Source organism: Pistacia vera, unplaced genomic scaffold (genome assembly GCF_008641045.1).
Source record: "Pistacia vera cultivar Batoury unplaced genomic scaffold, PisVer_v2 Contig363, whole genome shotgun sequence".
Taxonomy (NCBI): Eukaryota; Viridiplantae; Streptophyta; class Magnoliopsida; order Sapindales; family Anacardiaceae; genus Pistacia; species Pistacia vera.
In genome coordinates, this window is record NW_022196183.1 from 571,774 (window position 1) to 593,799 (window position 22,026).

Genomic DNA, 22,026 nt, shown 5'->3' on the forward strand with positions numbered 1-22,026 from the left:
AAAGTTAAAACAAATACATTATGCAACTTTCATCTTTACGTCCTGTTAACGTTAACAGGCTTAGACAGCCATTAACAATCATACTTTCAAGAAGTTATAAATTTTTTGTTAGGTCGATTTTCATAATTAATCAAGCTTTAGTGAAGCCTGAAGGTAATGGTAACTTGTTCAATGTTTTCTCAAGTAATGCTACATATTCAAACTATTCCCTACACACTGACACCTATATGTTTGACATATCATCCACTCTAATTTATTTGCAATATCTCTAATTTAAAAACATCTAATCACGTTAAAACACATCAGTTTGTATGAATGAGTTTGTACATCAAGTATTATTCAATCTAAAAAGAGGTTATATAGATAAATTTAAAACCACAAGAAGGATGTGACTAAATTTTATACCAAAGCTCAAGATATGACCCCTTCAAATTTTCAATTGATTTGATTTTCTATTTCCACAATAATGATTGTCAGGTTTATTTCCAAGCTTGGATATGAAGTATTTATGAATTTCTAGGCTTCCACAAATTTTGATCTACTTACACACCAATAGGAGCAAGAAAGACACTTCAAAAGTGATAGTCTTTTATTAATGAAGTAATTTTAGAAGTGATGTTTTAATTGACCATGTCATCAAGAAATTTCAATAGTTACAGAATGCTCCATATCTCCTAAATTTAATCTGTAATTACCCAACGGCAATATCCTATTTCCATGCTCATTTGCAATACTAAAATGTTCACAAGGATCAACTAAGATGCTTATTTCTTTTGATCCATTCTTAAAAGTATGCACTCTATCAAATCCAATTAACTGTCTTTCTGGAGTGCCTTTGGCAACTTTTGGAAATCTAGCAAACAACATCACCACATGGCTTCCATCCATATCACCCCTATTCATCACACATATTCGAAAATAAAATCTCAATGAAGTGCAAGATGTTACCTCATATGTGTTTACATAATCAAGTCCCGAACCTTCTTGTAGTATATTTCTACTAGAACGAGCTTTGAAGGAGCCCGATATACTTAGTTTACTTGGTGCTGACAAAAACTTGTAACTATAATTGGTGTAGCTTAAGCCTTCTCCAAATCCATATACTGGATCTCCAATGTAAAATCTATAGGTTCTTCCAGGATAACCACGAGAAGGATCAGCTCTCATGTTCATATCATTCATGGGCACCTTGGTGAATGACTCAGTATACCAAGTCATAGTAAGTCTTCCACCTGTCATTTTCATAAGCAAATGTTGCGTTAAATTTAAAAAAAAAAAAAAAAAAGTGACGCTTGGATGCAAGTGCATTAAAGTTCCCTTCACTTTAAGGTAGGAAACTAAAATTATTTCATAACCAACCTGGATTATAATCGCCAAAGATGATTTCAGCAAGTGCTTTTGCACCAGCTTCACCAGGATATCCAATCCAGACAATGCTTGAAATCTGTGGGTCGCATTTTGCAAATGATACATCAAGGGGTCCACCGCCAGTAAGAACTAGAATCACTGGCCTTTTACTAACAGTGGCAACAGAGGATATCAGGGCCATTTGTTGACCAGGCAAGAGAAGACTAACTCTGTCAAGATCTTCAGTTTCTTGTGTCAAATCCAGCCCAGCAACCACAACAACAAAGTCAGCTTTTTGGGCAGTTTGAATTGCTTCTTTAAACCCTGCATCAGAATCACAAGGTACGTCTGCACAACCAGAAGTGTAGTATGTATTCTTTATGTAGTCTTTAAATCCTTCAAAAAGGCTCTTTGGACTACATGGAATTCCTACACCATTAAAAACATTAAAACAGTTATTATAGCAAATTTGGTAGTAAGATCTTTTACAAGATTGTGAGACCCACAATCACTCAAATTTGGTGCAATTTTAAGTTTCATGATTATTAGCTACTGCAATAAATTTATAACTCAGAATTATTTGAAACAAGTCATGTTACAATCTGAAGCAGATAATGAGCTCTTTCATTTTTCATGGAGAAGGGGGAATAAACATTTCATACGAGTAATAAATAAAGCTATACATGACCAAGTGGAGATTCAAATATCAATAAAGAAGATGAGAATTAACCGTATTGTTCTAACTAATAAGCATCAATATAAGCACAGATATCCAAATGAAAACGAAAAACTTAACTTCATTGTGATGTACCTGTGTAGCCACCACCCATTTGGCTTACGTTATTTGCCAGTGGCCCAATGATGGCTAATGAAGAAACATCATTCTTATTCAAAGGCAGGAACTTCTTATCATTTTTTAGGAGCACAATTCCCTGCCTCGCTGCTTCAAGTGCTAGAGTCTTGTGCTTTGAGGTACAAACATCTTTAGGACCCAATTTTCCAAACCTCCCTTTTCTGGGGTTTCCATTAAATAGTCCAAGGCGAAGTTGAACTGAAAACAGATTAAAAAGAGCTCTGTCTATCTCTTCCTCTCGCACTTTTCCTTCATCAATAGCGGGCTGTGTGTACCGAAGCATAGACGTTCCACAATTAATATCCATTCCTACAGAAAATAATTTATATTATTACTTCCTTTAAACCAAAGAAAAGTTTGTTGTTAATGCTAAAACAGTCAACAAATTCAAAAGAAATGAAATAATGACAAAAACCTGCTTTAAGAGTATCAGCAGCTGAATCCTCTGGTGATTTTGAGTAATTCTGATAAAAATGGATTGTAGCCACAGCATCACAGTCTGAGGTAATGTATCTATATTTATGGCACAAACAGTTCTACAGGTAAGGCCCACATATAATTAAGTACAAGTTTCAATTTCATCATATCTTATTGTATGAATAGCGATAGAAAATTTTACCCTTTGAAGCCCCATTTGTCTCGAGCTTTTTGAAAAAGATCCTCCCTCAAACACGCAGGAACTCCATTAACTTGATTGTAGGAACACATTAAGCAGCTTGCCTTGCCTTGTTCAACACAAGCACGGAATGGCGGCTCATATGAGTCCTGCATGTCTTGCTCTGTAACCTGTGACAAAAAGAAAACAAAATAAGCTAAAACATATTGAACTCAAATGAAATTATCTTAAAGAATATGACTAGAAAAGGGCTTTTACATAACTAAAACATTCTCTAAAATCTACTGACACCAAGATAAAGCATACAAAACCCCCTTAAAATTTGCTAGCATACAATTTGCAGAAAAATAAAATGTCTTACCACAATCAGAATTGGCATAATGGCCTACTAACAATGATAAATAAGGCCAAGACATAAGAAACATAGTTAAAATCAGCTAGCATTCGATTCAAACGAAGGTCATATTACAACCAAAGTTTGAATCCAAACTGACCAACAATTACAAATATGGATAAAAAGCATAACCTACAAAAGCCAAATATGAAAAAATTAATCTAAACAAGCTAAAATTTGTTAAATTTAGTCTCATGGATAGAAAAATAAATAAATAAATATCTTACCACAGCATTGAAACTATATCTACTGAAATTCTTCCACTTCTCCAAGTCATAAGCAATCAAATGCTTACAACAAGCAGACAACATAAGCCCCTCATCATCATCACTCTCATCGCCTTCCCCTTTCAACGCCCTCTTCTCACCAAACACAAAACCATCATCACCGCCCTCACCGTCCCACTTCCCACTCTGAAAACTCTTGACATACTCAATAGCATAAGCAGAAACAAGCATAGGATCTTCCCCAGGACTCTCCTGGCCTCTCCCCCATCTGGGGTCCCTAAAAAGATTAACAGTTGGCGCCCAAAACGTTAGCCCAGCTTGGCCATAGTTGTACATGGCTCTAGCCTCAGTAGCTATAGCTGATCCAATCTTGGACCAAAGGGTCTTATTAAAAGACGCTGCAGTGACAATAACTTGAGGAAAACTAGTGGCTGAAGGCATGGTTCCATTGAAGTTGATTCCAGGGCCATTGGTGGCAATTCCATGGAGAGATTCAGACCACCATTCATAGGCAGGAATGCCAAGTCTCGGAATTGCAGAAGCATTGTTAGAGAGTTGTTGGATCTTTTCTTGAAGAGTAAGGAGAGATATTAAAGACTTGGCCCTGGTGGCTATGCTCAAAGAGGTGTTGCAAAATGGGTATTGGTTATATTGAGGAGAGTTGCAAGGGAACTGAGGAATTGTTGGGATTTGTAAGATTGATCTGGAGGCAGATATGAAGAAGAAGAAGAACAAAATGAGAAGTTGATTTGGAGACATGAATGGTTTGACTGAATAGTTTTGTTAGTTGGGATGTTGTGTTTTCAAAGTGAAGAAGATAAAGCAATGTTTTGTGTTTAAAACTTTAAATAATGGATTTTGATTCCAGTCACCCAATCTCTTTGATTCGATAATAAATTTTATATCTTAATAATTAAATAAGATGATACATTCAAACGATGACAGTGTAACTAGTCGGCGATAAAGAAGATTTGTTTTCTCACTTTAGTTTTTTTTGTTTAAACATTAAGGTAACCTACCACATTAATATTGTAGTTTATCTTGATTCTTTGAATTTGAAAGATGTTCAATAAATACTGAAGATTAAAGTGAAGAACATACATATAAACTGATACAAATATCCCCAGTTAAAAAAAAAAAATATAAGGATTTGTTTGATAAGATACAATGAATGATAAAATAATTTAGGGTGTGTTTGTTTTTACCATTTAAATCTCAGATGTAATTAGAATTAAAGTGAATATATATATATGAAAAACATTATTTAGATGTCATGAATTTTTAATAACAAACACGACCCATTTCTTAATATTATTAAATATTATGTGACGCTAAAATCAATTAAATTTTAAAGTGATAAAAACAAACACAAAACAAAACTAACTTAATTGAAATTTTGAAACTAAAAGAAATTAAGAGTGGTGAGGTGAGTTGGGACAAACCATACGTCACCAACACTCTTAATTGTAATATTACTCTATGAAAATCCATTTTCCATCTTCATAAATTAATAAATCAAAATCTGATCTTCGTAAAGTTGGGCCCTAATTATTAAGCCCAATAAGCATGATCCACTAATCTCACGGAGCCTGGCCTACTTTCCAACAGAAAACTTCAAGAATTCACTTTAGGAAACTTATCTTAATACTAATCTCACCCTGATTCAATCATTTACTTGCTAAAATAGCATATGCAGAATTAGATTCTAAAACACGAAGATTAAACGCAGCTAATTAGACAAACCTTAGGCCAAAACTGGCACTCTAAATTTAATTAAGAGATAAGAAATGATATTAAATGTGGATGGTTATGGTTGGATGAGTGTTGAAGAGGAAGAAGAAGAATCTTGGGATTCAATGAAGTCATGCTCTTCATCGTCTATGTTTTGTCTGCTTGCTGCTGACTCCACCTCCGGGAATCGCTCCTACAGTTTCGAACTTTGCAGAATCCAAGCCCCACATTAGTGCAGTTTTAAGCTAAATGTCAAAACACTCATAAAAAAACAAAGTTTGCCGTTTACGAAAATAGAAATCACTCTTTATCGATGATGCATCAAACGACGTGAAGAATAAACTTTTGCAGGATTCTGTAAGAACAAATAATTAAATATGACCAAGTCTTCATCTCAATTCTCTGATGAAAGAAAATATCATGTGTTAGTTTTGTTATTTTGGGTAGGAATACATATTTGTTTTCTTTGAAAATTCAATTAAACTATTTTAAACCTCTTAGGTTTGTTAGTTTAATTAAACACCCCTAACAAAAAAAAAAAAGGTTTAGAAATTGACAAAAACATTCTCATCCACCCACATTTGACAGACTCTGACTATCCTCTGACGGTAGTGATCAACTGCTGGCATTTAATGGTTGAGTGGGAGTGTTTTTATTAATTTTTAATATTTTATTATAAAAATGTTTAACTAAATAACAAACCTAAAAGATATTTTTGTTAATTTTTAAATCTTATCTCATATTAACTATCCAACTCAAGTTTTTAAACAAATATTATCCAAAATAATAAAACACAAATTTGAACCCACAACTGATCCAAGAAGCCCAAAATTATAAAACCAATGCTCAATTTTCGATAAAGAAAAGGGTATGTCACTTTGGGCTTTGTAGGACACAATGAATCAATCAAATTTATGCATGCCACATAACTTAATTTAACTTGTAGGAGTTGAAGAGATGAGCCATCCCCAGCCACTTAAAAATTTATAACCTTCTTCTTCTGCTAATAGTTGTGGCAATATTTTTAGTCACCATATATGGCTGGCTTGTGTGTAGGCCTGTGGCAATGACTATTAGTAAAGAATTAATGATTTTTGGCAACTTTTGGAAGACAGTTTGAACAATTATTTTTCAACATCTTTTTCTTTCCCTTTGATGATATTTAAAATTTTGGGTTATTAGTACTAGTAGTACAATAATGATAATAATTAAAAGTGTTAAGCAGCAGGACCCCATGCCACCGCCCCCGGCCACTCTTCACATGACGATTGTTGTTAAATGTTAGGGATTCAACTCTAAAATTCTAGCCACTGTTTGTACTTACACTAAATTAGTCCCTTCTATTTCAATATAATGTAAAGCTTAGTTCTCCAAAAGTTGAATCAAGTTATCAATTAAATGCAATTTTCTCATCGCCCCAGAACTCTTTTTACACTCTGAAACATGGAAACTAACCGTAGTAATACTTAAGTTAACGTTCTACTCATGCATGAACCATTCTCACCAATCAATAATACGCACTTACAATTAATTAGGAATTAAATATTAATGGATTCTTTCTCTTACTGAAGGAGGGAAGAGAAAACTGAAAAGCTCGATCCTATTGTATAACTCATGGTTTATAGATAGATCCCAAGGGATTTCCAATCATCAAAAGAAAGAGAAAAAAAGGAAAAGCTGAACGAATATCATCAAATCCATCCATGTCTTACCATTAAAGTCAATCAACTGCAAACTCAGATCCTGGCCACATTTTCCATGCATTCATAAGTATGATTCTTATACCCGCTCTCAAATCACAAAAGAAAACTAAATCCTTTCAAATTTCAGTTGTGTTATGATGATACTAGAATCTCTGCCAAAGCTCTGCCTGTTTAATGCAATAAATTAATCAAGTTCCTGAACATCCATTGAACTAATCTCAAATTTTGATGGCAATCTACTTCATTTGGGAAAATTCTGTCACAAACAAATAATAGATATCCTATCCAAAATACATATTTGTTTCCTATTCTAAAAATCTTATTTTATTTTATTCAATTATTTTAAATCCCTTAAGTTCTATCACAAACAAATAATAGATATCCTATCCAAAATACATATTTGTTTCCTATTCTAAAAATCCTATTTTATTTTATTCAATTATTTTAAATCTCTTAAGTTTGTTAATTTAACTAAACACCCTCAAAAAATAGTTTAAAATTTGATAAAAATACTCCCATCCGCCCACATTTTCCATATTTCAACCAAAAGGTGATCAGAATCTGATATAATGGTGCACTACCGGCTGGATCTGGCCGATAGTGTGATGATTTATCATTTTCTAGCCAGATCCACGGTGGATCTGGCCGAAAAAGGTTAGATTACGACCAGATATTTGGCCGTAGCTGGTAGTCAATGACGGCCAAAATATGGTCGTCGTTGACTATCAATGACAGCCATATCTTTGGCCGTCGTTGACGACCAAACATGGCCAAATCTGACCATAGATATGACCTTTTCCGGCCAGATCCACGGTAGATCTGGCCGGAAAAGGCCATCTTGATACACAACTGGCCAGATCCAGTTGGTCGTGTACCGATACGACGACTCCAGCCACCTTCCAGCAGTGGTGGCCGACTGCCAGTATTTAAGGGGTAGGTGGGGGTTTTTTTATAATTTTTAATGTTTTTATTATAGGAGTATTTAGTAAATTAACAAACTTAGGGAGTGTTTTTATAAATTTTTAAATCTTACCTCGTTATTCCCACCCAACTCTTATTTTTTCAAAAATACTAAAACAAACTAACCTAATTATACTTTGACTTAGTTTGGTCATAGTCTTTATATTGAAAAGTTGATCATAAACATACTCTCCGATCAAATCAAGAAAGTTGTTGAAGTAAATAAATTATGACGTAAAAAGTAAAACGATTGATGAATTTAATTATTCTATATAAGTTTGTAAAACTGGAGTCAGTATCATGAATGTTACCAGAACTTTTGGAAATAATAAATTTTATGCTCTCCAGGGGTCAAATTAAAAGGAATGAAATGAAATCATGCCTTTATATCACAAGCAATCACCTACAATACTTGTTGTCTAATAAAGCACACATGTATTTACATCACATCCACAAACTGTTATCATCTGAACTCAACTAAATATTAATTTATATATCACCCTGGAATATTATTTTACATTCCAATTTAAAAAAAACTTTAAAGAATTGTCTTCTACTGTCCGCTGTTACACCCAGCATATATTCTCATCTAACGGTTTTTAAGAGTTATCAATATTATAGCTAGGTTTAGTCTAGCTTAATATATATTTATTATTAGCAATTAGAAAATTAGGAAAGATGTATAATTTGGTGCCTCATTTATGAAAGAATAGAGAGTAATACGAAACGAAAAACTGTAAACGCACAAAAACCACAAACAACAAAGAGAAAGAATAAATACGTACGATTTTATCTTGATTTACCCAATTAACAGGATACGTCCAGCAGAGTCAATATTATTGTGATATTGCCTCACCACTCTCGTTTACAATGAATGTAATTTGCCCTATAATTTGATATCACACTCATACAAAAGAAAATTCTGTTTATATAAAGTTAAAAGCACGTTGGTATAGCACTGAGAAGAATTCAACCTAGGTCGCTAGACCTTTAGGGGACGATCACCTCAGGTCACCTGTGCAATTCTCAAAGATCCACATCGCGACTTCCACTTAGTTCGCTGGTCGAGTTAGACCGTGAACTTTATGTTATTTTAGCAGTTCTCCACTCACAGTTTGAACAAGCGTTCCTCGGGACAAGTCAAATCATGATATAATCATAAAGTTCTCAAGGTTCAAACCTTGAACGTTAAGAATTGGAAGGCTTCTGTTATGCTTAAGAAATCAGGGCAGACGCAAGTTTACATTAGCAAGAACCAATCAGAGTTCAGGAAGGCTTTGGGCAGCCCAGGCACTGCTATGTCGTCCAAGGATGGAAGGAGTAAAGCTGTCATCAACTTGGCAAGTAGACCTGGCAAAACGGGCGGGTGGGCCGGATGCAGGTCTCACGGGTACAGGCCCAAAACTGGTCAATTTAAACGAGTCCAATATTTTGGACCCCACCCTACCATATGCGGGTACAGGTGGACCTGCGGGTGCACGTACTGTGCACTCCAGTTTTAGATTTTTGTAGTTACACCCCCAAATCTTCCTAAAATCTTGATTCTTGAGCAAAATTTGTCTTTCTCAAGTCCAAACAAAAATGCTCTTATACCCAATACAGTTTTAGTTCAGAAAAAACATATCCAAATTTCTATAATCATTCAAATTATCGTCAGAACGAATAAGAAGAATTAGATTAAACCAAATAAAAATCTCTAATCCTCAATTTCAGATCTAAATTGAATCCTTTAACATAAAAGAAAATAACTGAAATTTTAAATAATTAATTTTGATGAACTCGGCTAACACAAGATTTAGATAAATCAATATAATCTCTTTTCTTTTTCCCCACAATTTAGAATCATTTTCCCTAGTTTTCTGAGCTGCCAATCACGAACCAAAACCATACACACAAACAAGCCCAATTAAAAAAAAAAAAAAAAAAGTCCCTTACATTATTTTCTCCCAAGTTTTCTCACCAACCAAACAGAAACCCAAAACCTAACAAAGAAAAAGATAAAAAACTTTACCGATTGTCCTCTCATTCCTCATCAACCAAATAAACCCACATAAAAAAATCTTAAAAAAAAAAAGAAAAAATTTACACAAGAAAAGCAACTGCAGCACAAGCTAGAAAGTATCTACTAAGTACAGGAAATGGAGACAAGACAAATTAAAAAAAACTTCTATATTTAGTTTGATTCATGTTACAGTGGTTTCCAAAAGAATACAAATGATTGACATATGTTATCTGCAGAACAATAAGAATAAAGCAAGAAGAGCAACCTTCAATGTTACTAGATTGTAGCTGAGGAGAAGCTGAAGACGTCGGAGAATCGACTCCAAGAATTGGAGCTGCTGAAGAGTGAAGAGTGAAGACGAAGGAGATGAGATCAAATTGGCGACGGTGATACAGATACCTTGATGTGCCGACAATGGACACTACAAACGTGGCTGATGAGAAGCGGAGACAGGAGAAGCGACGACGATGGAGTTAGGGATTTCGATGACGATGAGTTTGAGAGAAGGCTGCTGAGAGAGTGAGTTTGAGTTAGGTTAGGGATTTTGCGATTTGGGGCAAAATGAAAAGAGGAAAGGGTTTTTTTTTTTTTTTTTTTTAAAAAAAAACAAATAGGCACCCGCGGGTGTACTCGCTTAACCCGTTGGCAAAACGGGCCCGGCCGAGTAGGGGTCGAAGAAAAACGAGTCCAATATTAAAGACCCATACCCTATATTTTTTACTCGGGTTTAGGGCCAACCCGCTGGGCCAGACCCGTTTTGCCAGGTCTATTGGCAGGTAAAGATTTGGTTTGTGAATGGCTGGGAGTCACCCACCTGCCCAAGCCCTTTGCGATTTAAGGATATCTCATGTACAATCAGCCAATGGGAAGCAGGATTAGAATTATACGGCACCTGCCTGCTTATAGATTTGTAATCATTACCCAGAAATCTCTTATTATAAATAGAGGGCTTTCCTCTCATTTTGGAGATTCGGATAACTAAAAGAACTGACTCTCCCTCTTTGTATTTCTACTCTCTAATCGCTATACGTGACCTGATTGTAATCTCTCATTTATAAAAAGGCAGTAGATGTAGGATTTGCTTTGAGCATCTGAACCACTTTAAAAATTATCTCCCATTTATTTACTTCTTTTCCTATTCACGTGTAATTTCTAAGTCAATTTAACACCTTACACATGCGAATAATTGGTGTCAAAAATCAAACATCAATAATAGAAAATAAAATAAAATAAATAAATAAATAAATATCTTACCACAGCATTGAAACTATATCTACTGAAATTTTTCCACTTCTCCAAGTCATAGGCAATCAAATGCTTACAACAAGCATACAACGTAAGCCCCTCATCATCATCACTCTGATCACCTTCCCCTTTCAACGCCCTCTTCTCACCAAACACAAAACCATCATCACCACCCTCACCGTCCCACTTCCCACTCTGAAAACTCTTGACATACTCAATAGCATAAGCAGAAACAAGCATAGGATCTAATTCCCCAGGACTCTCCTGTCCTCTCCCCCATCTGGGGTCCCCAAAAAGATTAATAGTTGGCGCCCAAAACGTCAGCCCAGCTTGGCTATAGTTGTACATGGCTCTAGCCTCAGTAGCTACAGCTGGTCCAATCTTGGACCAAAGGGTCTTATTAAAAGAACCTGCAGTGACAATAACTTGAGGGAAACTAGTGGCTAAAGGCATGGTTCCATTGAAGTTGATTCCAGGGCCATTGGTGGCAATTCCGTGGAGAGATTCAGACCACCATTCATAGGCAGGAATGCCAAGTCTCGGAATTGCAGAGGCATTGTCAGGGAGTTGTTGGATCTTTTCTTGAAGAGTGAGGAGAGATATTAAAGACTTGGCCCTGGTGGCTATCCTCAAAGAGGTGTTGCAAAATGGGTATTGGTTATACTGAGGAGAGTTGCGAGGGAACTGAGGAATTTCTGGGATTTGTAAGATTGATTTGGAGGCAGATATGAAGAAGAACAAAATGAGAAGGTGATTTGGAGACATGAATGGTTTGACTGAATAGTTTTGTCAGTTGGGATGTTTTGTTTTCAAAGTGAAGAAGATAAAGCAATGTGTTGTGTTTAAAACTTTAAATAATGGATTTTGATTCCGATGATCCAATTTCTTTGATTTGATAACAAATTTAATATGTTAATACTTAAATAAAATTACACATTCAAAGGATGGGAGGATTTGTTTGTTTTTACCATTTATATATAACATTTCTCCTACAATATATATGACAAAAATTAACTGAGTAAAAAAATTATTTTTAAATTAAAATCAACCAACCAATGTCTTAAGATTATTAATTTTTTTTTTTTTTTTTTTTTATCAATGGGATGTTGGTCTAGCTTGCGCGTAACTAATCATTTAAGGCATTGAAACTGTTGACCGAGAAAAAGCCCTAATAACTATTCTTATTAATGTTTGAGATGACTCAAACTTAAGAGTTTATAGAATCTCTTTTTGCTCTTTTATTATGAAGTCATCCGATGATGGTTTAAATTATTAAATATTTAATATTATGTGACACTAAAATCAATCAAGTTTCAAAGTGATAAAAACAAACACAAAACAAAGCCAACTTAATTGAAATGTTGAAACTAAAAGAAATTAAGAGTGGTGAGGGGAGTTGGAACAAAACATATGTCACCAACACTCATTAATTGTTATATCACTCTTGAAAATCCAATTTCCATCTTCATAAATTAATAAATCAAAATCTCCAATCTTCATGAAGTTGGGCCCTAATTATGAAGCTCAATAAGCGTGACCCCACTAATCAACTGAGCCTGGCCTCCTTTCCAACTGAAAACTTGAAGACTTCAATTTAGGAAACTTATTTTGATGCTTATCTCACCCGGATTCAGTCGTTTACTTGATAATATAGCATATGAGTTAAGATCTAAGTAGAATAAGATTAATTTTACGCATGAATTCTAAAACACGAAGATTAAACGCAGCTAATTAGACAAACCTTAGGCCAAAATTGGCACTCTAAATTTAATTTAAGAGATAAGAAATGATACAAAATGTGAATGATTATGGTTGGATGGGTGTTGAAGAAGAAGAGGATTCAATGAAATCATGCTCTTCATCGTCTATGGTTTGTCTGCTTACTGCTGACTCGACCTCCGGGAATCGTTCCTACAGTTTCTAACCTTGCAGAATCTAAGCCCCACATTAGTGCAGTTTCAAGCTAAATATCAAACCACCCTTTAAAAAAAGTTTGCCGTATTGAAAGGAAGAATAACACTTTCCACCCGTCAAGTTTCAAAATGACACTTTCTCATCATTCGTTTGGTTCGATTAATGTTTTTTATTAATATTTAACTGAAACGACAAAAATACCTTTAAATAGTTTATTATAAATTAAAATTTAGTTAAATCAAAGTAATTATTTATTAGTTCAAGTGTAAACATGTTTTTTTTCCTTTGTTTATTTATTTAATTAGGAATATTGATTTTCTATGTTAATTAGTAAAAATGAAAAACATTACAAATTTAGTAGATTATTGAATACTAGTTATAAGCTATTGATGACATTATAAATAAATAAATATTAAGGTCATTTAACTTTAAACAATTTTATAGCATTACTCTTAACTTTTTAGCTGGGGTTAATTATTTTTTCTTTTTTGACTTTTTAATATTTGACTTTTTGGTTAATTAAAAAATAATAAAAAATTTATAAAGTCAAATATTTAAGGATATTTTATCTTTCTAGTAAAATATTAACAAAAAACATAATAGAATTTAACGATGGGTGAAAAAGTGTCATTTTGAAACTTGAAGGGTGGAAAAGTGTTGTTCTCCCTATATGAAAATAGAAGTCACCCCTTATCGATGATGCATCAAACGACGTGAAGAATAAAGTTTGGCAAGATTCTGTGAGAACAAATAATTAAATATGACCAAGTCTTGATCTCAATTCTTTGATGAAGAAAATATTGTAGCTAAACCCATTAACCCAGAACTGATCCAAGAAGCCCAAAATTAAAAAACCAATGCTCAATTTTCGATAAAGAAAAGGGAATTTCACTTTCGGCTTTGTAGGACACAATGAAACAATCATTTAGGAAGCCATAAGGACCATGCATGCATGCCACATAACTTAATTTAACTTGTAGGAGTTGAAGAGATCAGCCATCCCGAGCCACTTAAAAATTTATAACCTTCTTCTTCTGCTAATATTTGTGGTAATATTTTCAGTCACCATATATAGCTGGCCTGTGTGTGGGCCTGTGGCAGTGACGATTAATGATTTTTGGCAACTAGAAACTTTTGGGAGACAGTTTGAACAATTATTTTTCAACATCTTTTTCCTTTACCTTTTGATGATATTTAAAATTTAATAATAATAATTAAAAGTGTTAAGCAGCAAGACCCCATGCCACCGCCTCGCCCACTCTTCACATGACGATTGTTGGTAAATTTTAGGGATTCAACTCTGAAACCAGAAATAGTACTCTCAAAACCTTTTTTAATTTGCGTTATCCTTCACAGAATTAATTACTAATTCAAAGTTATATATCAGTAAATTAAATCATGAAGGAAATTGGCACAGAATCAGACTAAACTTATATTAATGTAATAATTAGAATTGGGGTATTGTTGATGATTTTGACATGGAAGTTTCAGCAAGAATTGACAAAAAGTATTTATATCAGCAGTATAAAGAGTTTTGGCAGTTTGCATGAGCTTTTAGGGTTTCGATTGTTGCTTGGTGGCTATAACTCTAGGAAATTCTCAACCACAAGAGAGAAGGTGGTTAGATATAAATTTAATTTAGTTATTCATGAGGTGAGTGGAAGTCTTCTCTTTGTTAATAAGATATGTTAGATAAGGGAGTAAAGAACAAATTGAAAAGGTGGATAGACAAGTATAAAAACAAACTTACAGTCGGGGTTTTTGCAGACATAGTAATGTGTTTCATGAGTACTGCCATTGAAATTTTTATTCTTTTATTTTTTTCTCTAGAGCTGGCCTTTGAAATAACTGTTCAAGCATAACATAAAAACAATTCTGGACACTATTGTTACGAAAATTCGCAACAACTAAAGATACCCAGTCGACCTTCAATAGGACTAAGTAGGATGTGTGCGTATTTAAAAATAATCAGTTTAGAATGAGTTAAGAAACGATAATGGGATGATAGGAAACGATTTTTAAAGTGGTTTAGCAAGTATGAATCAAGTCTACATCCATTGCTATATTATTGATTTGTATTTGCTTTACTTATAGAGGGATTAAAAAGGAAAACACGTAAAAGCGAAGTTAAGCTCTCCCTAAGTGTGTTTCTTGCTCTATATGTGAATCAACACCCCCCACCCAAAATAAGATGGAGCCTCCCTTTTATACACCCACTGATAGTGATTGGAAGTAGTTGTTACATGCTAGATTATACGCATAAGAGCAATGCTAGTTTTACAAAGACACATACAAAGGGGGCATACAAAGATAATCCCCACCCTTGATTTTTATGATTTCTCTCTCTCTCTCTGTTTTTCTATTTTTCCTTTGTTTTTTTTCTTCTTACTGATGTCACTTTGTATGAGTCTTTGTAAGGATAACATTTTTCATACGCATAATCCCCCCGTACTTAAGTCTGGATGCCCATACTTAATAATGATGGACTTGTTAAGGAAGTTATTTGTTGTGGGAATGACACGTGAGACAGGCTCAACCATTAGATCCTAGTTTTAAGTGAAGACATATGGCACGAAGCTGGTCGTCGAAAAAGCCATGCGCAACCGACAATCTTTAATTATATCTGTGGGCATATTGCCAGGCCTGCGGTGGAGAAACAGTTTCAATGTCCAAATTCCAATTATGAAACCCATGGAAAAAAAAAAATCTACATCAAACTTAGGCACAAAGAACAAATTTAAACAACGATTTGATTAGAGTATACTATTACATTATTGATAAGGTCGATCGCAATATTATAGATAAAGGTGAAAAAAATAGTAGTTAATTTAACAGTTGACTTGTAAATGGTACTTTAATATGGTATAAAAACTCATACTTTGACCTTTTGGGGGGGCATGTACTATGATCCAGCTTTGATTAGAACGTTAATGAGTCGATGCCCCACAAGATTTCATCAAAATTCTTCTCATCATTACTAAGCATATATGCATGTTGGATTCATTCTTGCTCTTTCGAGAATTTCATAATAATTGTTCCCACTCCATCGTCCTACACAATATTAGGGTTTCTTCGTTCCCGCACTTCGAATATTTTTTAGATCAATTTTAAAGTATACATGGATAACCTAAAATTAAGGCATCGAGTTGAGATCGAAGCATAACAGATGCTCAGAATGCTTAATTAGGCTAATTAATTAGTTAGTCGACTAATCATCATCTACAAGTGCAAGCTGGCTAGATTTCATAATAATTGCAATTTTCTCACTGCCCCAAAACTCTTTCTACACCCTGAAACATGGAAATATAACCGTAGTAATATTTAAGCTAACGTTCTACTCATGCATGAACCATTCTCACCAATCAATAATACGCACTTACAATTGATTAGGAATTAAATATTAATGGATTTTTTCTCTTAATAAAGGAGGGAAGAGAAAACTGAAAAGCTCGATCCTATAGTATAACTCATAGTTTGTAGATAGACGTACCCCAAGGAATTTCCAATGATCAAAAGAAAGAAAAAAGGAAAAGCTGAAGGAATATCATCAAATCCTGCCAGGTCCTATCGTTATAGTCAATCAACAGCAAACTCAGATCCTGGCCACATTGCCACATTTTCCATGCATTCATAAGTATGATTCTTATACCGCCTCTCAAATCACAAAAGAAAACTGAATCCTTTCAATTTTCAATTGTGTTATGATGATACAAGAATCTCTGCCGAAGCTCTACCTGTTTAATGCAATAAATAAATCAGGTTCCTGAATATCCATCGAACTAATCTCAAATTTTGATGGCAATCTACTTTATAACCAATATAAATTATGTGAAATTACGGTGGAAATTGAGAGAATTTTGTCACAAACAAATAATAGATAAGTGTTGTTACGAAAATTCACAACAACCAGTACCTTGCTGGGATAGATTCAAATGGGTGCATGGTCACGTTCGACCAACAATGGGATATGAATAGGTCGAAAATTATGGATAAACAAACCAAAAAGTGAATGGGAAACAAAAGGGAATTTTTAAAGAGATTTGGCAGGTTGTTCCCAAACCTACGTCCTCTGTTGTATTTTTGGTTATGTCTAGATTATTGTAGATGGTAAAAATCTATGGTTACGGAATAGACGGATCCTATGAGGTTGAGGCTACTGATGATCTGCTAAACATGCGCACAAAGAAGCAAACGCGAAGCTCATGGGAGACACCGATGTAGTGTATGTCGTAAACACTCTAACGCTCAAGTCAGTGAGGCTTAAGAGGTTATTTAGTGAGGGCCAAGGGAGGAACGTTTACCAGAATCTTGTCGAAAACTAGAACTGCGGCAAAGGTGACGGTGGTTCTTGAGAGCAAGAACTTTTAGGAGCAAGTAGGTGTGGTCTTGAGATTCAATCCATTATGAGAGGGTTGACCTTTGTTTATATAGTGAACCTAAGAGGTTGGAGTCTTAGTAGGACTCTGAGTCTTACTTGGTAGAGGAGTTCGAATTAGGAAGGAAGTCATATTGCTTGTCTTTGTCGAATTAGCATTACCAATTCAAGAACTTGGATCTTGACTTAAGTGGAAAGTAAATATGTTTCGATTCCTATTTTAGAACGAATGTGGGCTAATGGGCTGGAGCCCAATTTATCTTAACTTGTAGGAAAACTCAACTCATAGAGTGATCAATCCACAAGGTTAATTAAAGTGTAGGCCTAACCGGAATTGAGTCAAGGCACTGGGTTATAATATGTTTATTTCGTTATTGGACCTCTTCAAGCCCAATACGATTTTTAGCCCATATAATTATACACAGAGTGATTACAAGAAAGGATGATGGTGAGCTCAAATGCCCTCCTAAGTGGGTTCCCACTAACTATAACCCTTCTAGAGTTTTTATGGGGTAATCCATTTCTACTTGCGTATCCTCTCTAATGGAAATGATGTCTCCCTTCTATTACAGATTACAAAGCGATGCTCTCGTCTCTTGATAAGCCAAGCGTGTTAAAATGAAGAAGATGTCCCTGCCCAGAGGGCTAACATTGATGAGAAAGAGACAATGAGAGAGAGAGAGTCACCTTTGGGTCCCCTTGTTTAGGGTGAAAGAATAGGTTATATAGGTCGTAACAGTAGCAAACTTGTCAAGGAAATTTGGCTTATTGTCAGCCTTTTACTTATGGGCAATGTTTAACTTGAGAGTAGCATTTAACTTGCAAGCGAATGCACAGCGAGGTGACCCCTCAGGTTGTTCCCCTTCTTTTAAAATGGAAGTAGCTTCTTCTCTACATTCACATCTGTAAGTGGCTAGGAGTTGATGATTATGAGGAAGATTTTCCATAATTCCTTCTAATTTAGATTTGATGAGTAAGCTTTTTGCTCATACTTAAACTAGAAGAATCATTATTCCAGGGTAATTATTAAGCCAAAATAATCATGTCGTAAATTGATGAGCTCATTGGTTAAGTCATTTTTCACTTGAGTGACACATGGGACGATCGTAGTCGCTTGGATTTAGTTTGGTTAAAGGACAGGTGGCACGAGTGTTACGACTCAATGATTCACGCACAATAATAAGTATTTATACTTTGACTTAGTTTGTTCATAGTCTTTATGTTGAAAAGTTGATCATAAACTGACTCTGCAGATCAAATCAAGAAAGTTGTTGAAGTAAATAAATTATGACGTAAGAAGTAAAACAATTTATTAACTTTATTCTATATAAGTTTGTAACAGTGGATTCACTATCATGCATGTTACTTAGGTAGCATTTGATTCAGGGAATATTTTATTACTCGGGAATATTATATTAATGGAAAGGAAGATTACCTTGAAGATTACGGGGTATAAAATATTTTTGTGTTTGGTTTGCAGGGAATTTATAATTGATAATAGTGTTTGGTTGACAGTAATTTAATATCTGATGTCTAGGAATCAATTATAGCTTTGTTTGGTTGAAGAGGTATAATTTTTCCCATTTGCAATTAGTTTCTATACTTGTCCTTTCAAAGTTTTTGCCTGAATTATGTAACAAAATATAACCATTGCAAATAATTTTCATTTTTTATTCTGGTTACAAAGTAATATCGTCTTGTGGGAAATGACCAATGAGCCTTTTTTCCTAAGCCGCACAAAGAAGTTTGAAACATAAAATAACAAACACAACAGCAACAATGTACACTGCAATACTAGCATTCATCACCTTAAACACACCATTATAAACCTGCACAGACATCCACCTCAAGCCTAATAGCAACACCCACCAACTGCTAAACCAACATACACAACTTGCAGCTCAAACATGCAGTGTAGCCTCTCAACACCCCTACCCTGTCGTCATACTATCATGTGCCGTTCCTCCATAACATCGTCACCCAATGCATCAAACATGCAAACCATATCCTACAGTAAAAAACCTGTTGCACAACTAAAAACTACAACCAAAGAGAAAACACAAAACAACCCAAAAACAATAGAAAACCCATTCCTCTCATAACAGCATACTAGACATTGAAATGCACCCAACCCCACCAAAAATCTCCGCACATAGAAGCAAAATCCATAATCCACACCCTCCTTCAGCCCATACCGAAACACATCCCACCATCCATACATCTGATGAAACTATTGCAATTTAGCAGTTTGAAACAAACATTTGTATATAATAGATATTTCAATAGAAAAGTTGTAACATTGATTTTTCAATTGTGCCTTATCATAATGTTGGATTGTTTTCAAACTATATTTTGTAACACATGAACAACTTTTTGTACAATAGTTATGGAAACACATAATTTACAATAAAACAATGCAGCCGAATGCACGTTACTCGTAGCTTTAACCTTTTGTGATGTTTTCAAAGTCCTGTACAAGTCAGGAAATCATACTTGTTAGTGATGCAAATACAATTCATGACCATGATATGGTAGGTCATGATCAATGGTGACATAGTCCATATTATATTAAATCCACAATTACAACAACAAATGTTTACCACTGCCTCACTCTACTCGACATCCACAACAGTTTGTCACGGAAAGATTTGACATCATCCTCCTCAAACCAATCCTCTTTCATCTGTGGTGAGACACAAGTCACACAACGACATAATAAATAACTAGTTGTATCTTGATGGAAAATGATGTAAAAAATTATGACTAGCAATAAAACAATGCAGCACTTACAAAGTACGGGTACCCTTCGGTTAGGGAAAATTTCACTGGTGCACGTTCGAGGAACTTATATATATAATAAATCAAAAAATAGCCGCAATCAGTTTGGTTCCTTTGTTGGGACACCTGGACACACTTAACATTCAGTAAGTCAATGAGCATACGCACAAATGACAACAAAAATCCAAAATGTGACCCCTGTGGGGTGTAAACTTACACACATTAGGCACCATGAGAGGTATATCAGCCACTCGGTTAGTCTTTTCCGTCGTTGTTTCAGCAGCAGTGATATCGAAGGCAAACCTGGAACAAGTTATGGAATTAAAATTAGCCGCATTATTGGCCACAAACTCCAGCACAAGTGAAAAATGTGGAGCAGGATCTTGAAAATTGTTGGAAGACCTTACTTTCTTATCAGAGGCTCAAACCTCCTTGGGTTAGCCGACCGAAGTGAGTCCAACAATAACATGCAGCTTATGTTGGGTTCTGATCGCGCTACTTCTTCAAAGTTACATAAGATCAGCAAACTCCAGTGACCCTTGCATATACATAAATGTAGAATATTAGCACCCCCATCAATAGAATTGAAAATTACCTTGCATTTATAAAAATCAACAAACATTAACTAACCATAATACAATGGGAATGAACACTTATTTCGTAGAGAATATGTCCTCTTTTTTAATCCATTTCAAAACCTTCTGTCTACTAGCTCATAGGGAATACAAGAAAAACCACATGGAATCGAGACACTTGAAATCCGACATGTCAACATGCGTAGATCTTGTCCACGGTTTCCTATCATAACCGAAATTATCAACACTACCAAAAAAAATTTCTATTTAAAAATTACAAGGACGCAAGTGAGAAGCATACCCCAAGTGTCGTTAAACATATTGCTGGTCAACATTCCATGTTGTCTACTGGTGGCAATGCGGTTGTTTGCCTGTTGTGGAAGTTTCTTACCTATAAAGGAAATTGACCTCATTATGTTGTGAAACGTTGTTATGTTCCCTAAAAAACAAATATATGAAACCATATTCCTTACCGTCAAATTTGCTCTGGCTACAGACCGTCCATACAACGTTTGAATCACTATGATAGCCATGGTCTGCATTAGTTGGTTTGGCCCTTTGTACGGGTTTCATTCCCCTTAAAAATGCATAATATGTGCAAATCGACTTCATCAAATACTGATTAGTCCTCCACGAACAATGTAAGAATTTATGAAATCACATTACTGACCTTCATCTTTGTCCTCTCTGCATAGTGGTCGTGTGGCATGTGACTGTCCATGGCACCCAATCTCGGCACTTACCCCTCTCTGCCTTTGTGTAGATGTCATTCCCTCTGAACATGTGTAAAAAATACAGATGACAATCAAATTGAAAAACATATAAAAAAAGGATGAGGAAGTAAAAAACAAAGGTAATTATGTTATACCTTGCACTTAAGATAACTATTGCAGGACATGATAATTGGATATCATAATAGCAACAACAACATATATAACAATACACAACATCATTTCATATTGTGATTACCATTTAATTAACAACATTTACAATCCTTAACGAAAACCAGGGTCTTATATAGCAAAAGATATATGTGGTGGGATATGGTTAAGTGCTAACATAATGTACTATCACACATAATCAAAAAGTACACAACATCCACGGTCTATACAATGCAGATACTACACCATGGTGTTTCATAGTAAAAAATACGCCATACCCATGCAACTGACAGACTTCTACTGAGGCAACACATTCATCCAAATAAACACATCAGTGCACAAAAAAGTTATATGCTATCATAAATATATTACTAATCATCAAATACTAGACGATACACATTACTTGTGAGCTGCTTCCTCACAAA

At 34.8% G+C, this 22,026-nt stretch overlaps 2 protein-coding genes across 2 annotated transcripts; both read right to left on the minus strand.

The window, feature by feature from the left end:
• Positions 1-474: 474 nt before the first annotated feature.
• LOC116140091 (probable beta-D-xylosidase 6) lies at positions 475-4,264 on the minus strand. The gene is made up of 6 exons (XM_031425729.1): positions 3,438-4,264; positions 2,820-2,986; positions 2,616-2,713; positions 2,159-2,509; positions 1,360-1,776; positions 475-1,232 (listed from the first exon to the last, which is right to left on the minus strand). Exons 1-6 carry the CDS (start codon positions 4,194-4,196, stop codon positions 637-639), a joined length of 2,388 nt encoding a protein of 795 aa, XP_031281589.1. The 5' UTR covers positions 4,197-4,264; the 3' UTR covers positions 475-636.
• A 6,726-nt stretch (positions 4,265-10,990) lies between these two features.
• Positions 10,991-11,843, minus strand: LOC116140128 (probable beta-D-xylosidase 6). Its single transcript, XM_031425754.1, has 2 exons — positions 11,088-11,843; positions 10,991-11,002 (listed from the first exon to the last, which is right to left on the minus strand). The coding sequence occupies exons 1-2, from the start codon at positions 11,841-11,843 to the stop codon at positions 10,991-10,993; spliced, it is 768 nt and encodes a 255-aa protein (XP_031281614.1).
• Between the last annotated feature and the right edge of the window lie 10,183 nt (positions 11,844-22,026).